Source organism: Callithrix jacchus, chromosome 5 (assembly GCF_049354715.1).
Source record: "Callithrix jacchus isolate 240 chromosome 5, calJac240_pri, whole genome shotgun sequence".
Classification (NCBI taxonomy): Eukaryota; Metazoa; Chordata; class Mammalia; order Primates; family Cebidae; genus Callithrix; species Callithrix jacchus.
Window position 1 is genome coordinate 45,398,226 of NC_133506.1, and position 17,880 is coordinate 45,416,105.

At 44.8% G+C, this 17,880-nt stretch overlaps 1 protein-coding gene across 9 annotated transcripts in view; it reads left to right on the forward strand.

Annotated features, from left to right (window-relative positions):
• Window positions 1-17,880, forward strand: part of SLC9A8 (solute carrier family 9 member A8) — an 85,128-nt gene that overhangs the window by 37,868 nt on the left and 29,380 nt on the right. For all 9 annotated transcript variants that reach the window (XR_619879.6, XR_013535248.1, XM_035298909.3 and 6 more), the window contains 3 exons: window positions 5,546-5,647; window positions 6,791-6,825; window positions 12,170-12,313. Coding sequence is in view for 7 of the 9 variants with exons in the window: in XM_035298909.3 (XP_035154800.1) it covers window positions 5,546-5,647; window positions 6,791-6,825; window positions 12,170-12,313 (281 nt within the window). In the remaining 2 variants the exon portion in view is untranslated. The remainder of the gene's footprint in view (window positions 1-5,545; window positions 5,648-6,790; window positions 6,826-12,169; window positions 12,314-17,880) is intronic.

Here is a 17,880-nt window from a genome sequence, read left to right on the forward strand (position 1 = left end):
CTGGAGAGGAGCAGACATGATCAGTTGGCTGCTTGAAAGGTTTCAGGCAGGGTGACTCACTGAGCCTGTGTTTTCTGTAAACGTGTGCTTTGCCCAGGAAGATGGCTGAAGTGATGTTAAGTGGTGCACAAATGATGCATTGACTCATCTTATTGGACACAGACTGATACATGTAAAGAGGATAGACTGTGTCCTGGGACGACGGGGACATGTGCCCCAGGGCTTTTCCTGCTTTCAGCTGCCACATTGGGGCCTTTCTAACCTCCTCAGGCCCATCCATCCTTCCTTGTCTCCCTCTCTCAGTGCTCTCCCCTGGTGTCAGATCCTAGCTTGATATCCTTCCTCCCCCAATCTCTGTCTCTTCTCGCTCACTCCCTGGTCCAGATTCTCAGGCTGGAGCCCCATCCTTCCTTGCCTGGTCCCACAGTTGCCCCACCCATTCTTGCCTCCCTGCCCTGGCAAACAGTGGCAGTAGTCCCTACCCACTTCTCTGCTTTGGCTTGGCCTTGATGGCCTTTGCCTTGCAACTCCCACCAAGGGTATTTATTTATTTATTTTGAGATGGAGTCTTGCTCTGTTGTCCAGGCTGGAGTGCAGTGGCATAATCTTGGCTCACTGCAACCTCTGCCTCGTGGATTCAAGAGTTCTCCTGCCTCAGCCTCCTGAGTAACTGAGATTACAGGTGCGCACCACCACACCCAGCTAATTTTTGTATTTTTTGTAGGGGCGGGGTTTCACCATGTTGGCTAGGCTTGTCTCGAACTCCTGGCCTCAAGTGATCCATCCACGTCAGCCTCCCGGAGTGCTGGGATTACAGGTGTGAGCCACCACACCCAGCCCCCCAGTGTGAGACTTTCTGCCTGGGCAGGAGCTTCTCAGTTTTAAGCCTGTTTGTGTGAGTTTTTTTCCTTGTCTGTGAGTTTTTTTTAAACATAATGTATTTCAGTTTTAAAATAAAGTGATTCAGCTTAAAATACTAGTATTGGCTGGGTGCTGTGGCTCATGTCTATTATCTCAGCACTTTGGGAGGCTAGGGCAGGCAGATCACATGAGATCAGGAGTTCAAGACCAGCCTGACCAACAATGGAGAAACCCCATCCCTACTAAAAATAAAAAATCAGCCAGGCTGGCTTGCACATGCCTGTAATTCCAGTTACTGGGGTGGCTGGGGCAGGAGAATCGCTTGAACCCAGAAGATGGAGTTTGCAGTGACGTGAGTTCGCACCATTACACTCCAGCCTGGGCAACAAGAGAGAAACTTCATCTTAAAAAAAAAAATGCTAATGTTAATAATATAACAGCTATTTTGTGAATATTATCTTTTTTTTTTTTAAATTGTGAAGATTGGAAAGTTCAGGGCAGCCCTTGGAGAGAGGAAAGCCAGAGAGACACAACACAGGGCTAATCATGTGCTGCCCTCTCCAGGTTTCTTTTTGGTAAAGTAGAAACCAAAAACCCTAAAACCCTACCTTCCAGGAGGCTTTGAGATTTACATTAGATGAAAGAATGTAGGTAAATCACCACTTACCACACTAAATAAATGGAGTGCTGCTTCTTGTTGTTATTAATGATAAAAATGTTATTGTTAATAACAATATTACCACCAGTAGTAGTAATAATAACTTATTTAACTTAATATGGTTGGGGCAGTGGCTCATGCCTACAATCCCAGCACTTTGGGAGGCCGAGGTGGGTAGGTCACTTGAGATCAGGAGTTCAAGAGTAGCCTGGCCAACATGGTGAAACCCCATCTCTACTAAAAATACAAAAATTAGCCAGGCGTGGTTGAGCATGCCTGTAATTCCAGCTACTCCAGAGGCTGAGGCATGAGAATCGCTTGAACCTTGGAAGTGGAGCTTGCAGTAAGCTGAGGTTGTGCCATTGCACTCCATCTTGGGTGATAGAGGGACACTTTGTCTTAAAAATAAAGAAATAAAAATAAACTTGACTTGTTGTTGACATGGTATAAATAAATAATTTTTTAAAATGAGTTAGATTTGTCTAGAAATTTTTGGTAAAAACATAGAAATTAAGTCTTTAATTTTTCTGTACTAAGACAAAAATATATTAAGATGTTCAGTCCAGATGTTTTTATTGTTTTATTGTGCATCTATCCAAAGAAAAAGTGAAAAGGAAGTTTATTTATTTTATTTTATTTTTATTCTTTTTTTTGAGACAGAGTTTTGCTCTTGTAGCCCAGGCTGGAGTGCAAGAGCATGATCTTGGCTCACCGCAACCTCTACCTCCTGGGTTCAAGCAGTTCTCCTGCCTCAGCCTCCCGAGTATCTGGGACTACAGGCATGTGCCACCATGCCTGGCTAATTTTTCTATTTTTTTTTTTTTTTGAGACGGAGTTTTGCTGTTGTTACCTAGACTGGAGTGCAATGGCACGATCTCCGCTCACCGCAACCTCCGCCTTCTGGGTTCAAGCAATTCTCCTGCCTCAGCCTCCTGAGTAGCTGGACTACAGGGGCACACCAACACACCCAGTTAATTTTTGTATTTTTAGTAGAGACGGGGTTTCACCTTGTTGACCAGGATGGTCTCGATCTCTTGACCTTGTGATCTACCTGCCTCGGCCTCCCAAAGTGCTGGGATTATAGGCGTGAGCCACCACGCCCGGCCAATTTTTCTATTTTTAATAGAGATGAGGTTTCACCATATTGGCCAGGCTGGTCTCGAATTCTTGAGAACCTTGTGATCCACCCTCCTCAGCCTCCCAAAGTACGGGGATTACAGGCATACACCACCACACCCAGCTGAAAAGGAAGTTTAATGTAAAAAATATTCCCAAGTCTTACAAACTGTTACTGACATCTGATAATTTTTTTTTTTTTTTGAGACGGAGTTTCGCTCTTGTTACCCAGGCTGGAGTGCAATGGCGCGATCTCGGCTCACTGCAACCTCCGCCTCCTGGGTTCAGGCAATTCTCCCGCCTCAGCCTCCTGAGTAGCTGGGATTACAGGCACGCACCACCATGCCCAGCTAATTTTTTATATTTTTAGTAGAGACAGGGTTTCACCATGTTGACCAGAATGGTCTCAATCTCTTGACCTCGTGATCCACCCGCCTCGGCCTCCCAAAGTGCTGGGATTGCAGGCTTGAGCCACCGCGCCCGGCCACAGATAATTTTTTAAAAAGAAACAAGGAAACATAAGTTGAAGGTCACCCTGTCTTTCCTTCTTTTACTTTGTAAGCAAATCTTAACTGTAAGCAGATTATGAAATATTTCAAAACATGCTGAGGAAATTGACTTGATTTTTACTTACAAACATGACATTTTGAATATTTGAGCATGTAAAGATTTTATTTTCTATTTTTTTGCAGGAGAGGGAAGGGAGATAAACTTGTGCAAAATTTGAGGAAAGTAATAGTTTCTTAGAAAAACATTTTGTTGAAGATGACTTTCCAGCAGAAAATATGACAATTTATATGAAAGGGACTGAGAGGATGATGAAATGCCAATTCTGAAACTTTTGTCCACTTTCTATCCTCACCCAAAGATGATAGGAAGTAAACTTTGAATGTTTTATTTTAATATTGTGATATTTGCTAATGTAAATTTGGACTTGGAATACAAATTTCAGTAAGATTATCATCAGTTGATGTGCATTAGCTAGGCAGCTACTGGTTCTTTAAATTGTTAAATATTACACAAATAATAGGATGTTAATTATGTCTAAGAGAAACATAAATTTATTTTATGTAGCAGAGGGAAGTTCTTGTAGTGTGATAACTTGAATTTGGGTAAATGTTCAGGAATGAGATTAATATTAACTATATAAATTATATCAACATTAGATCTCGGCACACAGGTCAAAATTGATTAATCTGTTTTTAAGTGACAAAACAGTGATTTGCAAAGAGAGACTCATAGATTGAAAGCCCTTTGTTTTGAAAAACCAAATTATTGTGTTTGCCTTGAGTTATTTTAAAATTCTTTGTGTAGTAAAGATTGATATGCTAAACAAAGGAATTGAATGTCAGATTATAGGCAGCCAAGTCAAAATTGCAAAGAAACTTCCAAGAGGTAGGTTTAGTGGGGGCAGTCAGTGTTCAGCTGAGGACACTCTTTCATAAGAGGGCTTTAAAATGCCAGGTCCTGATGTCCCTGGTTTGGCAATTTCTGAGCTAAAAACAAGATTCTTGTTCACACCCACAGTTGGGGGTGATCAAAGCCTCTTGGTAGCTCCTAAATGGAGTCCATAGGATTATAATAAATAGCTTAATTTCCTTAATTTAATGGAAATTTGAAGGATGTTACCATGCTGCTTGGACTTGAATATTTTCTCTTCAATGCTGTGAAATACAGATGGAAACATTTTATCTGTCATAGTTAATGATGATACTAATAGAGTAAAGTAAAATTGTTTAAAAGACCTGGCCAGGAAAAAGGACTCTTTGATAGTGTATCTTGATATCCTAATTCTGTGGACTTTGGGCCTTAGATGTGAAGCAGTTAATTCCTTCAGTGCCTGTCTGTTGGGCATCCTCCATCTGATGGGCGTTATGTCAGGGACTGTGTTGTTCGAGAGCAGATGTGGTCATTGTCCTGAGCCTGCAGCCTCATGGGAAAGTCAGACATCAGTTACATAAATAAGAGCAAAATTGCAGCCTTGTCAATGGCAACAGGAGAGGGTGGCTGTGCCCTGAGAACATAGACTAAGATCTGAGCTGGGAGCTGGCTGAGGGATCGGGAAGAGTTGAAATGTCCTGAGATCTCAGGATGATAAAAGTGTAACAAGCAAAGAGGGAGCACAATCTGCTAGAAGCCACCAGTGGGACTAGAGCCCAGAGAACAAAGGCGAACATGGTCCCAGATGAGCCTAGAGGCCTCTCCAGGGGCTGAGTCATCCAGGGTGGAGACTAGCTGCATTTTTTTTTTTTTTGAGACAGAGTCTTGCTCTGTCGCCAGGTGCCAGGGTGGAGTGCAGTGGCATGATCTCGGCTCACTACAACCTCTGCCTCCCAGGTTCAAGCAATTCTCCTGCCGCAGCCTCCCGAGTAGCTGCAACTACAGGTGCACACCACCACGCCCAGCTAATTTTTTTGTATTTTCAGTAGAGACGACGTTTCACCATGTTGGCCAGGATGGTCTTGATCTCTTGACCTCGTGATCCGCCCGTCTCAGCCTCCCAAAGTGCTGGGATTACAGACGTGAGCCACCGCACCTGGCCTAGCTGCAATTTAAGTGGAAGTAGGGGTCCAGGTGAAGGCAGCACCATCAGATTTGTCTTTTGTGAAGATCATTCTGGAAGTACTGGATAGTGGAGGGAAAGGGACCTGGAGGCATTGAGGTGACTTGTGCGAAGCTGTGCAGTGTTCCAGGTGAAAGATGATATGAGTGAGGGGACACTGCAGTAGGTGGGGGAGTGTGGTGCAGGAAGACTCCCAGACTCCCAGACTCCCAGCTTGCCATGCAGGGTGGGCAGTGGTGCCTTTTACCAAGAATTAAGTCTGTAAGGAGGGCGAGGTGTGCAGGCCATGCCTTCACTGACAGGACTGGCTTTCTAATCATTTCCCTAATTTCTGCTCTTTCAAACAGGGTAACTTTTTTCAAAATATTGGTTCCATCACCCTGTTTGCTGTGTTTGGGACGGCAATCTCTGCTTTTGTAGTAGGTGGAGGAATTTATTTTCTGGGTCAGGTAAGAAAATCATCTTTGAAATACTTTGAAAGTCTTTCATTCTTAGAGCTAGTGCCAGGAGGTGGGAAGGTGAAATGGGGTCACTTCGTGGGGCCTGGGTTTCATCCTTAGGGTAAATTCCTTCTGGAAGGAAATCCTAGCTTCATATGAGGCACAGTAGAGGCAGGCTAAATTGTTTCAGTGTGTCCCCCAAGATCTTTGGTATCTGGAATTTAGTAAAGCTTTTCTATACTCCCCTCCCCCCCATAGTGTTTGATTTTATTTGCAAACCTATGCTGCCTTAAATTGGAATACCTAAAAATAAAGCCAAATAGATGCCATCAAGAACTTCAGACAGTTGTGTTGTCAGGTAGACTGAATTGGGTTGAATGCTGTTTTTTGATAAAAATTTGCATTTTAAAATCAAACGTGCTTTTCTGCTGGCATTGGAGAAATACTAAAATCAAAGATGATTCTGAATCTGTTCACTCAATTCTAAGCTGTCTACCTGTAGAATTATATACTCTAGATTTTCCACAATTACTAAACCACTTCCCAGTGCTATCAGTTGGCTGTTCTCTACTTTAGACTTCAAATTAATTCAAATTAATATAGACCAAACATCCCTAGGAAGGTAGTACTGTAGTTTTGCATTATCCATGTCCATGCATGTCACATCTTCTCCTTTATTGTCAGTTGCAGAAACTTTGACTGTCCCAGTTCTGAAAACTGAGTTGAGGGTCAGGTGTCTGGGTGACAGGCAGATTTATTTAACACATGTCAGTTACTCTTCTCTCAATAGCCAAAGCCCATTCCATTGGATTTTCACCTATATTGCTGCTTTGAGGGCACCAGAATAAATCTGTCTGTCATGCAGCTTTCTTTATTGCTCAGCGTCTAGTATTAAGTAAGAATAAACTTAAGGAAACTGCAGTTAATTGGGCTTGACAAATGTAGCATTCTTTTCCGTGCTTTTGCTGCATGATGATGGAATGCATGCTTCAACAAAAACTTAGGAGCTGCCTTTATTTTTCAAGTGGTTTGGGAACTGAAGATTAATGTCCTTAATAGTTTTAATAAAGCACTAATGGACATTTAAATCTTCTTGGCTGTTCTCCAGGGTTTTTTTTGTGTGTCTGTGTGTTTGTGTGTTTTATTTTACAGGCTGATGTAATCTCTAAACTCAACATGACAGACAGGTAAATCCTTCATATTGTAACACCCATAAGACTGCTTTTCACACAGGGGCACATTTTCTCCACATTGCTTCCTGGGTGTGGTACCATTCTATTCTCGCTCTGTATATTTAGTTTTGGTAAGGATTTCTGCTGTAGAATCTTACTGTGAGTTAATTTGTATCTCTGAAATGAATCAAAACTGTACTAAAGACTTTTGAAGCTCCCTAGTTGGGCATTGCTGATTGGAATGATTTAGTTTAAGCTTTGGAGGGGGTTACTCTGCTCAGTTAACTGCCCTGCCCATGTGCATACAAACACCTTACCATTGTGTTCTTATTATTTCCAAGGCTTCTCAGTCGCCATAACAAAAAGTTGTCTCCTTGATAGATTATGGATGGAGTGGGGAGTGAGGAAGAAACTTTCCTCTGAGATTCCCACCAAGCCTGGGGTGGGGGAAGCAGGGCCAAGACCTCTATGGTGGTTATTGTAGAAAGCCCTTCCATCTGAAGTCACTCCCGTGAGCACCCATCCAAGAATTCCCAGAATTGCATAGTGAGGAGCAGCTTCAGTAGGTTGAGGCAGTTGTCTCTCAGAAGGTACCAGATCTTGTGCTGAAAAAGTGCCCATGCAGAGTGTAGTCTGGGTTCCCCGCTCTTGAGAGTATGTAGCCTTGCTCAGTGTGTCTGCATTTACCACTGGCGCCTGGTTTGGTCTTGTGGCATGGCTAGGGAGCTGGGCAGCAGGGCCACAAGTTCATCCCCAGCTCCTTGCTGTGGGGTCAGTCAGAGCTTTCAGGATTTAGCAGCAGTTTAGCAACTTGGGACTAGATTCTGGGAACCCTTTTCATAGGAACTGTGTCTCTGATAACAAGTCCAGTCCTATTTCTACCTCAGCTCACCACCCACCCCAGCCCAGGACATCAATTTAGGAGCTTTTGTTGTAAGACACTTTTGATACATAAACAAGTAGCGAAAGCCACATTCCTATTCCGTGGCAGCTGGAAACAAAGCAGAACTGATGTCCTGTGTTTTGTAGGTACTTTGCAAATGAAAAGAAATGCCCAGTAAAGGAAGGTATCACAGTATTCAAACCTTCAGCCCGTTTTGGGAGCAACTGCTTAGAGATACAGACAGTGCTGGATAACTTTCTGTGAAGTTGAATTGAATCAGTGTTTGGGATGTTCAGGTGGAGGACAGGAAACGAATTGCCCTGTAGACACGCTGACTAAGAGCTGGGTTGCGTTTTCTTCTCTGTGTGCAGAAGCTTCCTTTGCTATTAGAAAGTGACGGTCCCATGGATGGGGAATGCTCTGGGGTCGCAAGCCCACACAGCCACAGGGCCTGGCAGAGCACTTAACAGGGAAGCTGGCCAGCTGTGTGACTCCAGAGGTGGGGCAAGGCCAATGGGAGAACACACTCTGCATGAAGGGACAGCCACTTCTCAGCTCCAACTCATAATTACCATGCGGAAATCTGGGCCCAGAATTAGTGGATATTTTAAATAATTTTTTTTTTTTTCGAAAAGAGGCTAGGTCTCTAGATTGTAATTTTCCAGTTTTTCAATGTTGATAGCTTGCTCCGTTTTCCACAAAAACCATGCAGACCACAGACCACCTTTTGCAACCGGTAGAAAACATGAAAATAACTTCGTTGCACGTGTTCTGTTTTGGTCTAGTGATATCTTGCTGGAGAGAGATTTCACTCTTAGAGATCCTGAATTATTTCACTACCTTAGTCCATTTCTTTTTCATCTTGTTGATGTTGCTATCTTTTGGGGTTATGGAATTAAAGAAAATACATTTTTAAATTGAACTTCTAGCTTCTGGCCTTTAAAAGATGAGGTCCTGAGGATGTGAAGTGGAATAGCTGAGTCAGGTTCAATGACCTTCTGTCAATGCAGACCTCTTAATGATTCAGCAGTTTGTACTTCAGACTTTTCATCTTCACTGTCAGAAATACTCTGCCTTGGCCGGGCATGGTGGCTCAAGCCTGTAATCCCAGCACTTTGGGAGGCCAAGGCAGGCGGATCACAAGGTCAAGAGATGGAGACCAGAAATACTCTGCCTTGGCCGGGTGTGGTGGCTCAGGTTTCTAATCCCAGCACTTTGGGAGGGCGAGACAGGTGGATTGCCTGAGGTCAGGAGTTCGAGACCAGCCTAGCCAACATGGCAAAACTCCATCCCTACTAAAAAGACAAAAATTAGCTGGGTGTGGTAGTGGGTGCCTGTAATCCCAGCTACTCGGGAGGCTGAGGCAGGAGAATTGCTTGAACCCTGGAGGTGGAGGTTGCAGTGAGCCGAGATCACGCCATTGCACTCCAGCCTGAGAGACAGAGCAAGACTCCATCTCAAAAAAAAAAAAATATTCTGCCTCAGTTTAGATTCCCAAGCATACTAAATGTGTTACATAGTTTATAAAAGCATTTTCCCCAACCTTTTGTTTGTTTTATTTTTTTCAATTAATTTAGAAAGTTTATTTTGCCAAGGTTGAGGACACGCACCAATGACGCAGCCTCAGGAGGTCCCAACGACGTGTGCCCACAATGGTCAGAGCGGTTTTATACATTTTAGGGAGACATGAGATATCAGTTGGCTTACTTAAGATGAATGTTGCCCCAGCCTTTTCTTATGAAAAATTTTAAACATGCAGAAAAAGTGAAGCATGGTGCAGTGAATACCCATAAACAGATTTTAAAAAAATAAAATAAAAGGGGCCAGGCACGGTGGCTCACGCCTGTAATCCCAGCACTTTGGGAGGCCGAGGCGGGTGGATCACGAGGTCAAGAGATGGAGACCATTCTGGTCAACATGGTGAAACCCCGTCTCTACTAAAAATACAAAAAATTAGCTGGGCATGGTGGCCCGTGCCTGTAATCCCAGCTACTCAGGAGGCTGAGGCAGGAGAATTGCCTGAACCCAGGAGGCAGAGGTTGCAGTGAGCCGAGATCGCGCCATTGCACTCCAGCCTAGGTAACAAGAGGGAAACTCCATCTCAAAAAAAAAATAATAAAATAAAATAAAAGGCATATCCTGCAGGGATAGAAGAAGCACAGCACAGGGAACCTGGGAGTCTGTGGCGGGCCTGTGCTTCACCGAGGCTGGTGTGTAATGGCATGATCACAGCTTGCTGTAGCCTCAAACTCCTGAGCTCAAGCCATCCTCCTGCCTCAGCCTCCTGAGTACCTCAGACTACAGGTGTGTGCCACCACTTCCAGATAATTTTTGTGTAGGGGGAGATGGGGTTCTCTCTATATTGCCCGGGCTGGTCCTAAACTCCTGAGCTCAAGCCATCCTTCCACCTCATCCTCCCAAAGTGTTGAGATTACAGGTGTGAGCCACTGTGCCTGTCCTAGGATACACTTTTTAGACATCATCCTCCTCCTTTCACTGCCTCTGGTGATGTGGCTGTGGTCGATGAGAGTGAGAATAAAAAAGCAACTGGAAGCTCTGTGTCTGGGTTGTGGTGCAAGGGCCTGGGGACCAGCTATCAACAAAAGAGGGTCTCCCAGATGGACACTTGTTTGGTGGAGTTACCTCCCCTTTCCTCCTTCCCTTCCTTCTTCCTGCCTGCCTGCCTGCTTGCCTTCTGCAAGTGTCTCTGGGTCATGCCCAGTACAGACCCTGGGAATTCACCCACGATGAAAATTCAGCATCCACTCCTTTGGAGCTCACAAACCTGTGATGACCTCTGTGAGGGCAGGCAGAGTCTGGGAACTGAATCCTCAGCCTGGGATCCGGAGGCCCTCTGGATTAATGCACATGAATCACATTCACAGGCAGCTACCATGGAAACCAGAGGCCAAATGATTGACTTATGAAGAGACCTGTACCTGGCAAGGCAGCCAGGCATTTCCTCTGTCAGCTCTCCTCTTCCTGACCCTGTAGCCAAAAGATCACCCATCAAAGGCTGCCCAGACCAAGTGTCCTCTTCTCTGCAGACCCAGGCTTGGTGAGGGTGGGAAGCTCAGGGCAGGCGTGTCTGGCTAATGACTGACACAAGCTGGCCACTGGGGCTCCATGTTTCGGCTGGTGTTGTGGAACAGGGCAGACCCACCCATTCTGCTGCCCAAGAAAGAAATCACACCAGGCGCGGCACAGAGACTTGTGAGAAAATCACCAGCGGGCAGGGACAGTGAATTGTCCAGGCTCATGTGGCCCACAAGGCCCCTCGGGGGAGCTGGTCCTGCCTTCCTCACCAGCCTCCTGTGGCTCCTGCCACTCGCCTCACCCCCACCACCACATGCACCTTCTTTCTGTTCCTCAGGTAGCAGGCTTGCTCCCACCTCAGAGGTCGCTTGCTGTCACTCTGCTTACAGCTCCTGGCCTGGCCAGCTGCTGCTTATCCTGTAGGTTCTTGCTTACATGGGTCATCTCTTCAGAGAGCCCCCTCCAGACCCCCCAGTCTAAGTGGCTTCCACCCCCCACCCCACCTTCTCATGTCACCTCAGTTGATTTCCTGTGTCACACTTGCTGTTGTCTGAATTTGCCTTCATCTCTTGGTATTGCTGCATCTACCGTTTGGGGTAGCAACACTGACTCTGGGAAGATAGCCGGGCCCAGAGTGACCGGCTTGTTAGCTGAGTGACCTTGGACAAGTTACTTCATCATCCTGTTGTCGTGCAGTTTTCTCCTCTGTCATTGGGGCAGTAGTAGCACTCTCACATACGGTCACTGTCTGGATTGTTGAGTCACCATGTGTGAAGTGCTTAGAATAGTGCCGGCCCTGGTAGGTTACTGTTATTAGCCTCCATGCCTGAAACATTTTAAATAATCAGCACATACCTGCTGGGGGTGAGAAGATCTTCACAGGGACTGTCAAGGAGGTCACTGGCCCAGTTGGGAGATGGCCTCAGTGTTTTTATCTGTTGTCCACACCACTCACCCCCAAAGTACACTGGGGTTGCTACTGGATTTTGACACTTTCTTAGATGTTACAAATCTGAGTACAGGCTGGGGTTGGTCACAGACAGCACTCCAAGGGCCTGGTGGCAAGGGGCAGAGCAGACGTCAGACACAGGAGCTCATGAGCCATTTGGCTCCAGCTGCTCTGATCCATGGGACTGGGCAGTGTATAATAAATATATCTAAGCAAAAATCTCCATCACCGGTAATCACTGATCAAAGTCAAGTCTCTGTGCTGACAGTAGGAAACCAGGCGCTTCCTAACAATTTAATTTAGAGTGGGCCTTTCACACTCTATCCAGAATATTGACAGCATATAAATGGGAAAAAGTACACTACTTTCTATAGTTCAGCTCTAGTGTGTAGTATTGCCTTCTGTTAAATATGGCCTTTGACTTTAATGCTTTAATATGTGGACCAAGTGACATGCACTACAGAATCTCCCCTTCCCTCTGTCTCTTACAGTTTTGCGTTTGGCTCCCTAATATCAGCTGTCGATCCAGTGGCCACTATTGCTATTTTCAATGCACTTCATGTGGACCCGGTGCTCAACATGCTGGTCTTTGGAGAAAGTATTCTTAACGATGCAGTCTCCATTGTCCTGACCAAGTAAGTATGAGTGCAGAGAACAGGCGTTCTTCATGTGACAGAACTAGAGGTCCTTGTAACAAAGGGGCAGATATTTCCATGCAGCATGTGTACAGTTGCTTGTCCTCTCGGTGATCAGTTCACCCAATATCTTTCTCTGTCTTTCTGTCCTGACAAGCCTTGATGTGCCGCCAGAATGTGGTCAAGGTCCAGGGGTGGTTAGTAGAGGAGGGTCCACCTTTTTTTTTTTTTTGAGACAGGGTCTCGCTCTGTCACCCATGGTGGAGTGCAGTGGCTCCATCACAGCTTACCACAGCTTCGACCTCCTGGATTCAAGTGATCGGTCCTCCCACCTCAGCCTCCCAAGTAGCTGGGACTTACAGGCATTTAAAAAAAAAAAAATTTTTTTTTAAAGTTTTTTAGAGACAAGGTTTTGCCATGTTGCCCAAGCTGTTCTGGAACTCCTGGGCTCAAGCAGTTTGTCCACCTCAGCCTCTCAAAGTGCTGGGATTACAGGTGTGAGCCATTGTGCCTGGTTACACCCACCTTTTTTAACCTACCTTTTAGTGGTGGTTTTCCAGCCCAGCTTCTCAGCATCACTGAGGGTGCTGATTAAGTGTGACATTCCCAGGCCCCACCCTCAGAGCTTCTGAATCATCTGGTCTGGGGTGAGTCCCAAGACCATAGGTTTTTAATAAGTTCTCCAGACAGTGATGAAGCGGCCTGTTGAGGGGTGTTTGGGCAACATTGGAAACAAAAGCAATAGACAGAGGCCCCACTAGCTGTTGCATGTCACCTTCCTTTTCACAGCTTTAAAATAAGGTAGTAAAGCTGATAGCACCCGGCCTTAAGATGCTATTGTATAAATGCCACTTTGGAAACTGCAGTTAGTTTTCTTTTTTTGAGACGGAGTTTCGCTGTTGTTACCCAGACTGGAGTGCAATGGCATGATCTTGGCTCACTGCAACCTCCGCCTTCTGGGTTCAAGCAATTCTTCTGCCTCAGCCTCCTGAGTAGCTGGGACTACAGGCGTGCACCACCATGCCCAGCTAATTTTTTGTATTTTTAGTAGAGACGGGGTTTCACCTTGTTGACTAGGATGGTCTCGATCTCTTGACCTCGTGATCCACCCGCCTCGGCCTCCCAAGGTGCTGGGATTATAGGTGTGAGCCACCACGCCCAGCCAGTTTTCAAATATTTGTTGGCATTACTGCCCTAGTTGATGGGATCTGATAAAGATGAATAATAAAATGTCAAGAAGTCATTGGGGGCTGGGTGTGGTGGCTCACCCCTGTAATCCAGCACTTTGGGAGGCCGAGGTGGGTGGATCACCTTAGGTTAGGAGTTCAAGACCAGCCTGCCCAACATGGTGAAACTCCTTCTCTGCTAAAAATAATACCAACTACTCAGGAGGCTGGGGCAGGAGAATCGCTTGAACCCGGGAGGCAAAGGTTACAGTGAGCTGAGATCATACCACTGCACTCCAGCCTGGGCAACAGAGTAAGATTCCATCTTTAAAAAACAAAAGAAGAAGAAAAAGAAGTTATTGGAGGACTGGGCACAGTGGCTCACACTTGTAATGCCATCATTTTGGGAGGCTGAGGTGGGAAGATTTCTTGAGGCCAGGAGTTCGAGACCAGCCTGGGTAACATAGTGAGACTCAATCTGTACAAAAAATAAAAAAATTAGCTGGGTGCCGCTGGGCATGGTGGCTCATACCTGTAATCCCAGTACTTTGGGAGGCCGAGGCAGGCAGATCACAAGGTCAAGAGATGTAGACCATCCTGGCCAACATGGTGAAACCCTGTCTCTACTAAAAATACAAAAATTAGCTGGGTGTTTTGTGGCGAGCACCTGTAGTCCCAGCTACTTAGGAGGCTTGAACCCAGGAGGTGGAGGTTTGCAGTGAGCCAAGATCGCCCCACTGCACTCCAGCCTGGTGACAGAGCGAGACTCCATCTCAAAAAAAAAAAAAATTAGCTAGGTGTCATAGCATGTGCCTGTATTCCTAGCTACATGGGATGCAGTGAGCTATGATGGAGCCACTGCACTCCAACCTGGTCAACGGAGCGAGACCCTGTCTCAAAAACAAAACAAAAATTGGAAAGGAAATGCATTTAAGATAATCTCAAATATATTTTTCTGATGCAGGGATATTTCCTTGAACTCTGCATTTTATGGTGGTCATTAACATTTGGGCAAGAAACCCAAAGAATTTTGCCAAAACTGAGAAGGCACAGACAAAGTAGCTGAAGGACGCCAGGCATGGTGGCTTATGCTGTAATTCCAGCTACTCAGAAGGCTGAGGTGGGAGCACTTGAGCCCAGATGTTTGAGACCAGCCTGGACAACATAGCAAGACCTCATTCTCCCACTTCCCCCAAAAACTCCAAAACAATTGGACAAAGAGTCCTGGATAGTGTATCAAAGATGAGCTAAGAGAACGTTAGAGGTCAGTCTGTGTTCTGTTAGATAATAGAATTTTCATTTACCTGAATACTGACTGACTTCCTTTGCTAGAGCATAACCATTCTGTGGTAGTTGGCATTTTCTTAGAAGATTTTTTATAGACTATATTCAGAATTCTTATGTTGGAATAAAATGCCTCAGCCTAGGACTAGATTTGAGGACTGAATAGTTAAGATACTACAGGGCTGGGCTTGGTGGCTCACGCCTGTAATCCCAGCACTTTGGGAGGCTGAGGTGGGTGGATCACTTGTGGCCGGGAGTTCAAGACCAGCCTGGCCAACATGTGAAACCTTGTATCTACTAAAAATACAAAAATTAGCCAGCTGTGGTGGTACACGCCTATAATCCCAGCTACTTAAGAGGCAGAGGCAGGAGAATTGCTTGAACCTGGGAGGTGGAAGTTGTAATGAGCCAAGCTCACGCCACCCTGCACTCCAGCCTGGGCAACAGAGCAAAACTGTGTTAAAAAAAAACAAAAAAAGATAACTAGGGAAAAGCATCCAGCATCAGGTAATGTGATATCCTTTCCTCTTCTTTCCCTGCCCCAGTTATTGTTTTCATCATGTTTGCCCTGTTTTTGCCCTTCCTTTGCAGGAAGAGCTTACCAAGTACTGCCTAATCGCAAGAGGTGCTCAACAGGCCTTAAAAAAACCCAAACTTAAAAGTATTTTTGTTATTCTAAACGTAGTACATATATTCTTATAAAATTTAGTAAATACACAAGCAAAAAAGAGAAATATCACATACATTGCTACTACCACCTAGAGATAATTATAGTTAACAATTTGGTATAAATATACATACATTTTATTTAAATAGGCTTATACCCCACATATTGTATTCTATTTTCTATTGAACATAGTTGATAAAACAATCGTCTGTAACATCATTTTACTGGTTACAGAGTATTCCTTTTTTCTGGGTTGCTTATGATCTACTTAACCAATTTCCTACTATTGGCTTTTTCATGTTCTCTTGGCAGAAATTTCTATAGCTTTATTAGGATATTATCAAACAAGACCTTTAAAAAATCTGATGGCAATATTTTTTCTTACTTAAGATTTGCTCTGAAAGCCTGCTTAGCTTTCTGGTTTTATCTTATATCCTGGCTACACATATTGAACATTTGTGATAAGGAATTTTGCCCAACTTGGAGGTGACATCATGAGTTATTTTTATGCATTAGGAGCTAAGCTCAATTGCTTTGTTTCTGATTTTTTGAAAGAAAAATAATTTTTCAGAGGTAGGATATTTTCTAAGCTTTTCCAGTTCTGTTATAAAAGCCAAAGATTGGGAGACTTTTCTATTTAAGATGAGAAATGATGGCATCATTGTCAGTAAGAAGAAGTTCTTACTGGAAAAGTGCTTTGGAAACCCAAGATCGGGTCAGGCACGGTGACTCATGCCTGTAATCCCAGCACTTTGGGAGGCCGAGGTGGGCAGATCACCTGAGGTCAGGAGTTTGAGACCAGCCTGGCCAACATAGTGAAACCCCATCTCTACTAAAAATACAAAAATTAGCTAGGTGTGTTGGCAGGTCCCTGTAATATCCCAGCTACTTGGGAGGCTGATGCAGGAGAATCGCTTGAACCTGGGAGGCAGAAGTTGCAGTGAGTCGAGATCATACCACTACACCCCAGCCTGGGCAACAGAGCAAGACTCTCTCAAAAAAAAAAAAAAAAAAAGAAAAAGAAAAACCCAAGATTGCCTGTGATAACAGTTCCCACAGTTGGATCTGTGGACCACGCATGTGTAGTTTCCAGCTGCCTCCTCCACCAGCAGCACTGCCACTGCTGAGACCCAAGCTGGCTTGAGAATCAGCCTCATGAATTCTCCAGCCACGGCTGGTCATCTGACATCAGCATTTGGTGAGGGACCTCTATGTGCCAGACACTGCTGACAGCCAGGTAGATTTGACGAACTCGGTCTGTGATAGGCAAAAGATGCCCATAGAGAAGTGAACATGGTGTCTTAAGCACTAGGGGGCTCCATGACCAGACAAAGGATATGAGGAAGGCTTCTCAGAAGGAATGTCTTGTGAGCCAGCCCTGGGAGGCTCATTTTCAGACAGAAGAGAAAGAAAAGGGGCATGTCAGACTACTCGCCCGCCTTTTTTTCTTTTTGGTAGTACAAAAGAAAAATGAGCTCCTGGGAATTGCTGTCACCTTTCCTTGGTTATCAGTTAGAATCACATCTGGTTTTGAAGAGGTATACTTCACAAACGATCATCTCCAAAGCAAGCTGACACATTTATCTTTGCGCTTGAATATGCAAATAAATTACCCCTTTTTTAATGTTGCTACCTTCACGAGTGCCAGAAAGCAAATGTCCTGTTTCTTCAGTAACTTGAATTAAGTCATTTTCAGCTTTGAATTGTTGCTATGACAGTGTATTTACAGTCACTGATATAGAGGGGAAACCTTTTGTTTTCTCCAGCTACAGCTTAGGCTCATTAAATGGACCCTGAAGCAATACTCACTTTTATTCTTTAAGGTATGAGAAACATGACCTTAAGAAACAAAATTAGAAAAGTACCAGGCCAGAGAGAGTCCAGATTCGACTTAAATTACCTGGGGTTCACAAACCAGTGGCCCAGCCCTGGATCTGCTGTTAACCCTTTGTGTGACCTTACCCAGTGACTCACTCTCTCTGGGCCTCAGGCTTCTCTGTATAAAAAGAAAGCAGTGAAACCAGCCTGGGCGCCCGCTGTGGTAGTGATGTGGGTTGAGGCTGGACACTGTGTATGTATGGCCTGCAGGCCCATTTTTGGGAACTGTGGGTGATCATGGCCTTCAAAAGCACTTTTCCGAGATGAGCCCTTGTTGGCTGCGACATTCCTCAAGGTGAGATGTTTACCTGTGATCTGCTAGAAAGAAGGGGAATTGGGGAGATTGTGTGTTCAGGTGAGTCCGGAAAGCTTTCATGTGAAGAAAGTTAGTTTTTGCAAGACTCCTCAGAACGTTTATTATGTTATTTTGTGCTGTGAATCTCCTTGAAAGGCTTCCTGAGGTTGTTTGACCAAGCTACCTCTTCATCTTATTCTGCTTTAAAATTATACCAATCCTGGGGCCTGGCATGGTGGTTCACATCTGTAATCCCAGCACTTTGGGAGGCCAAGGC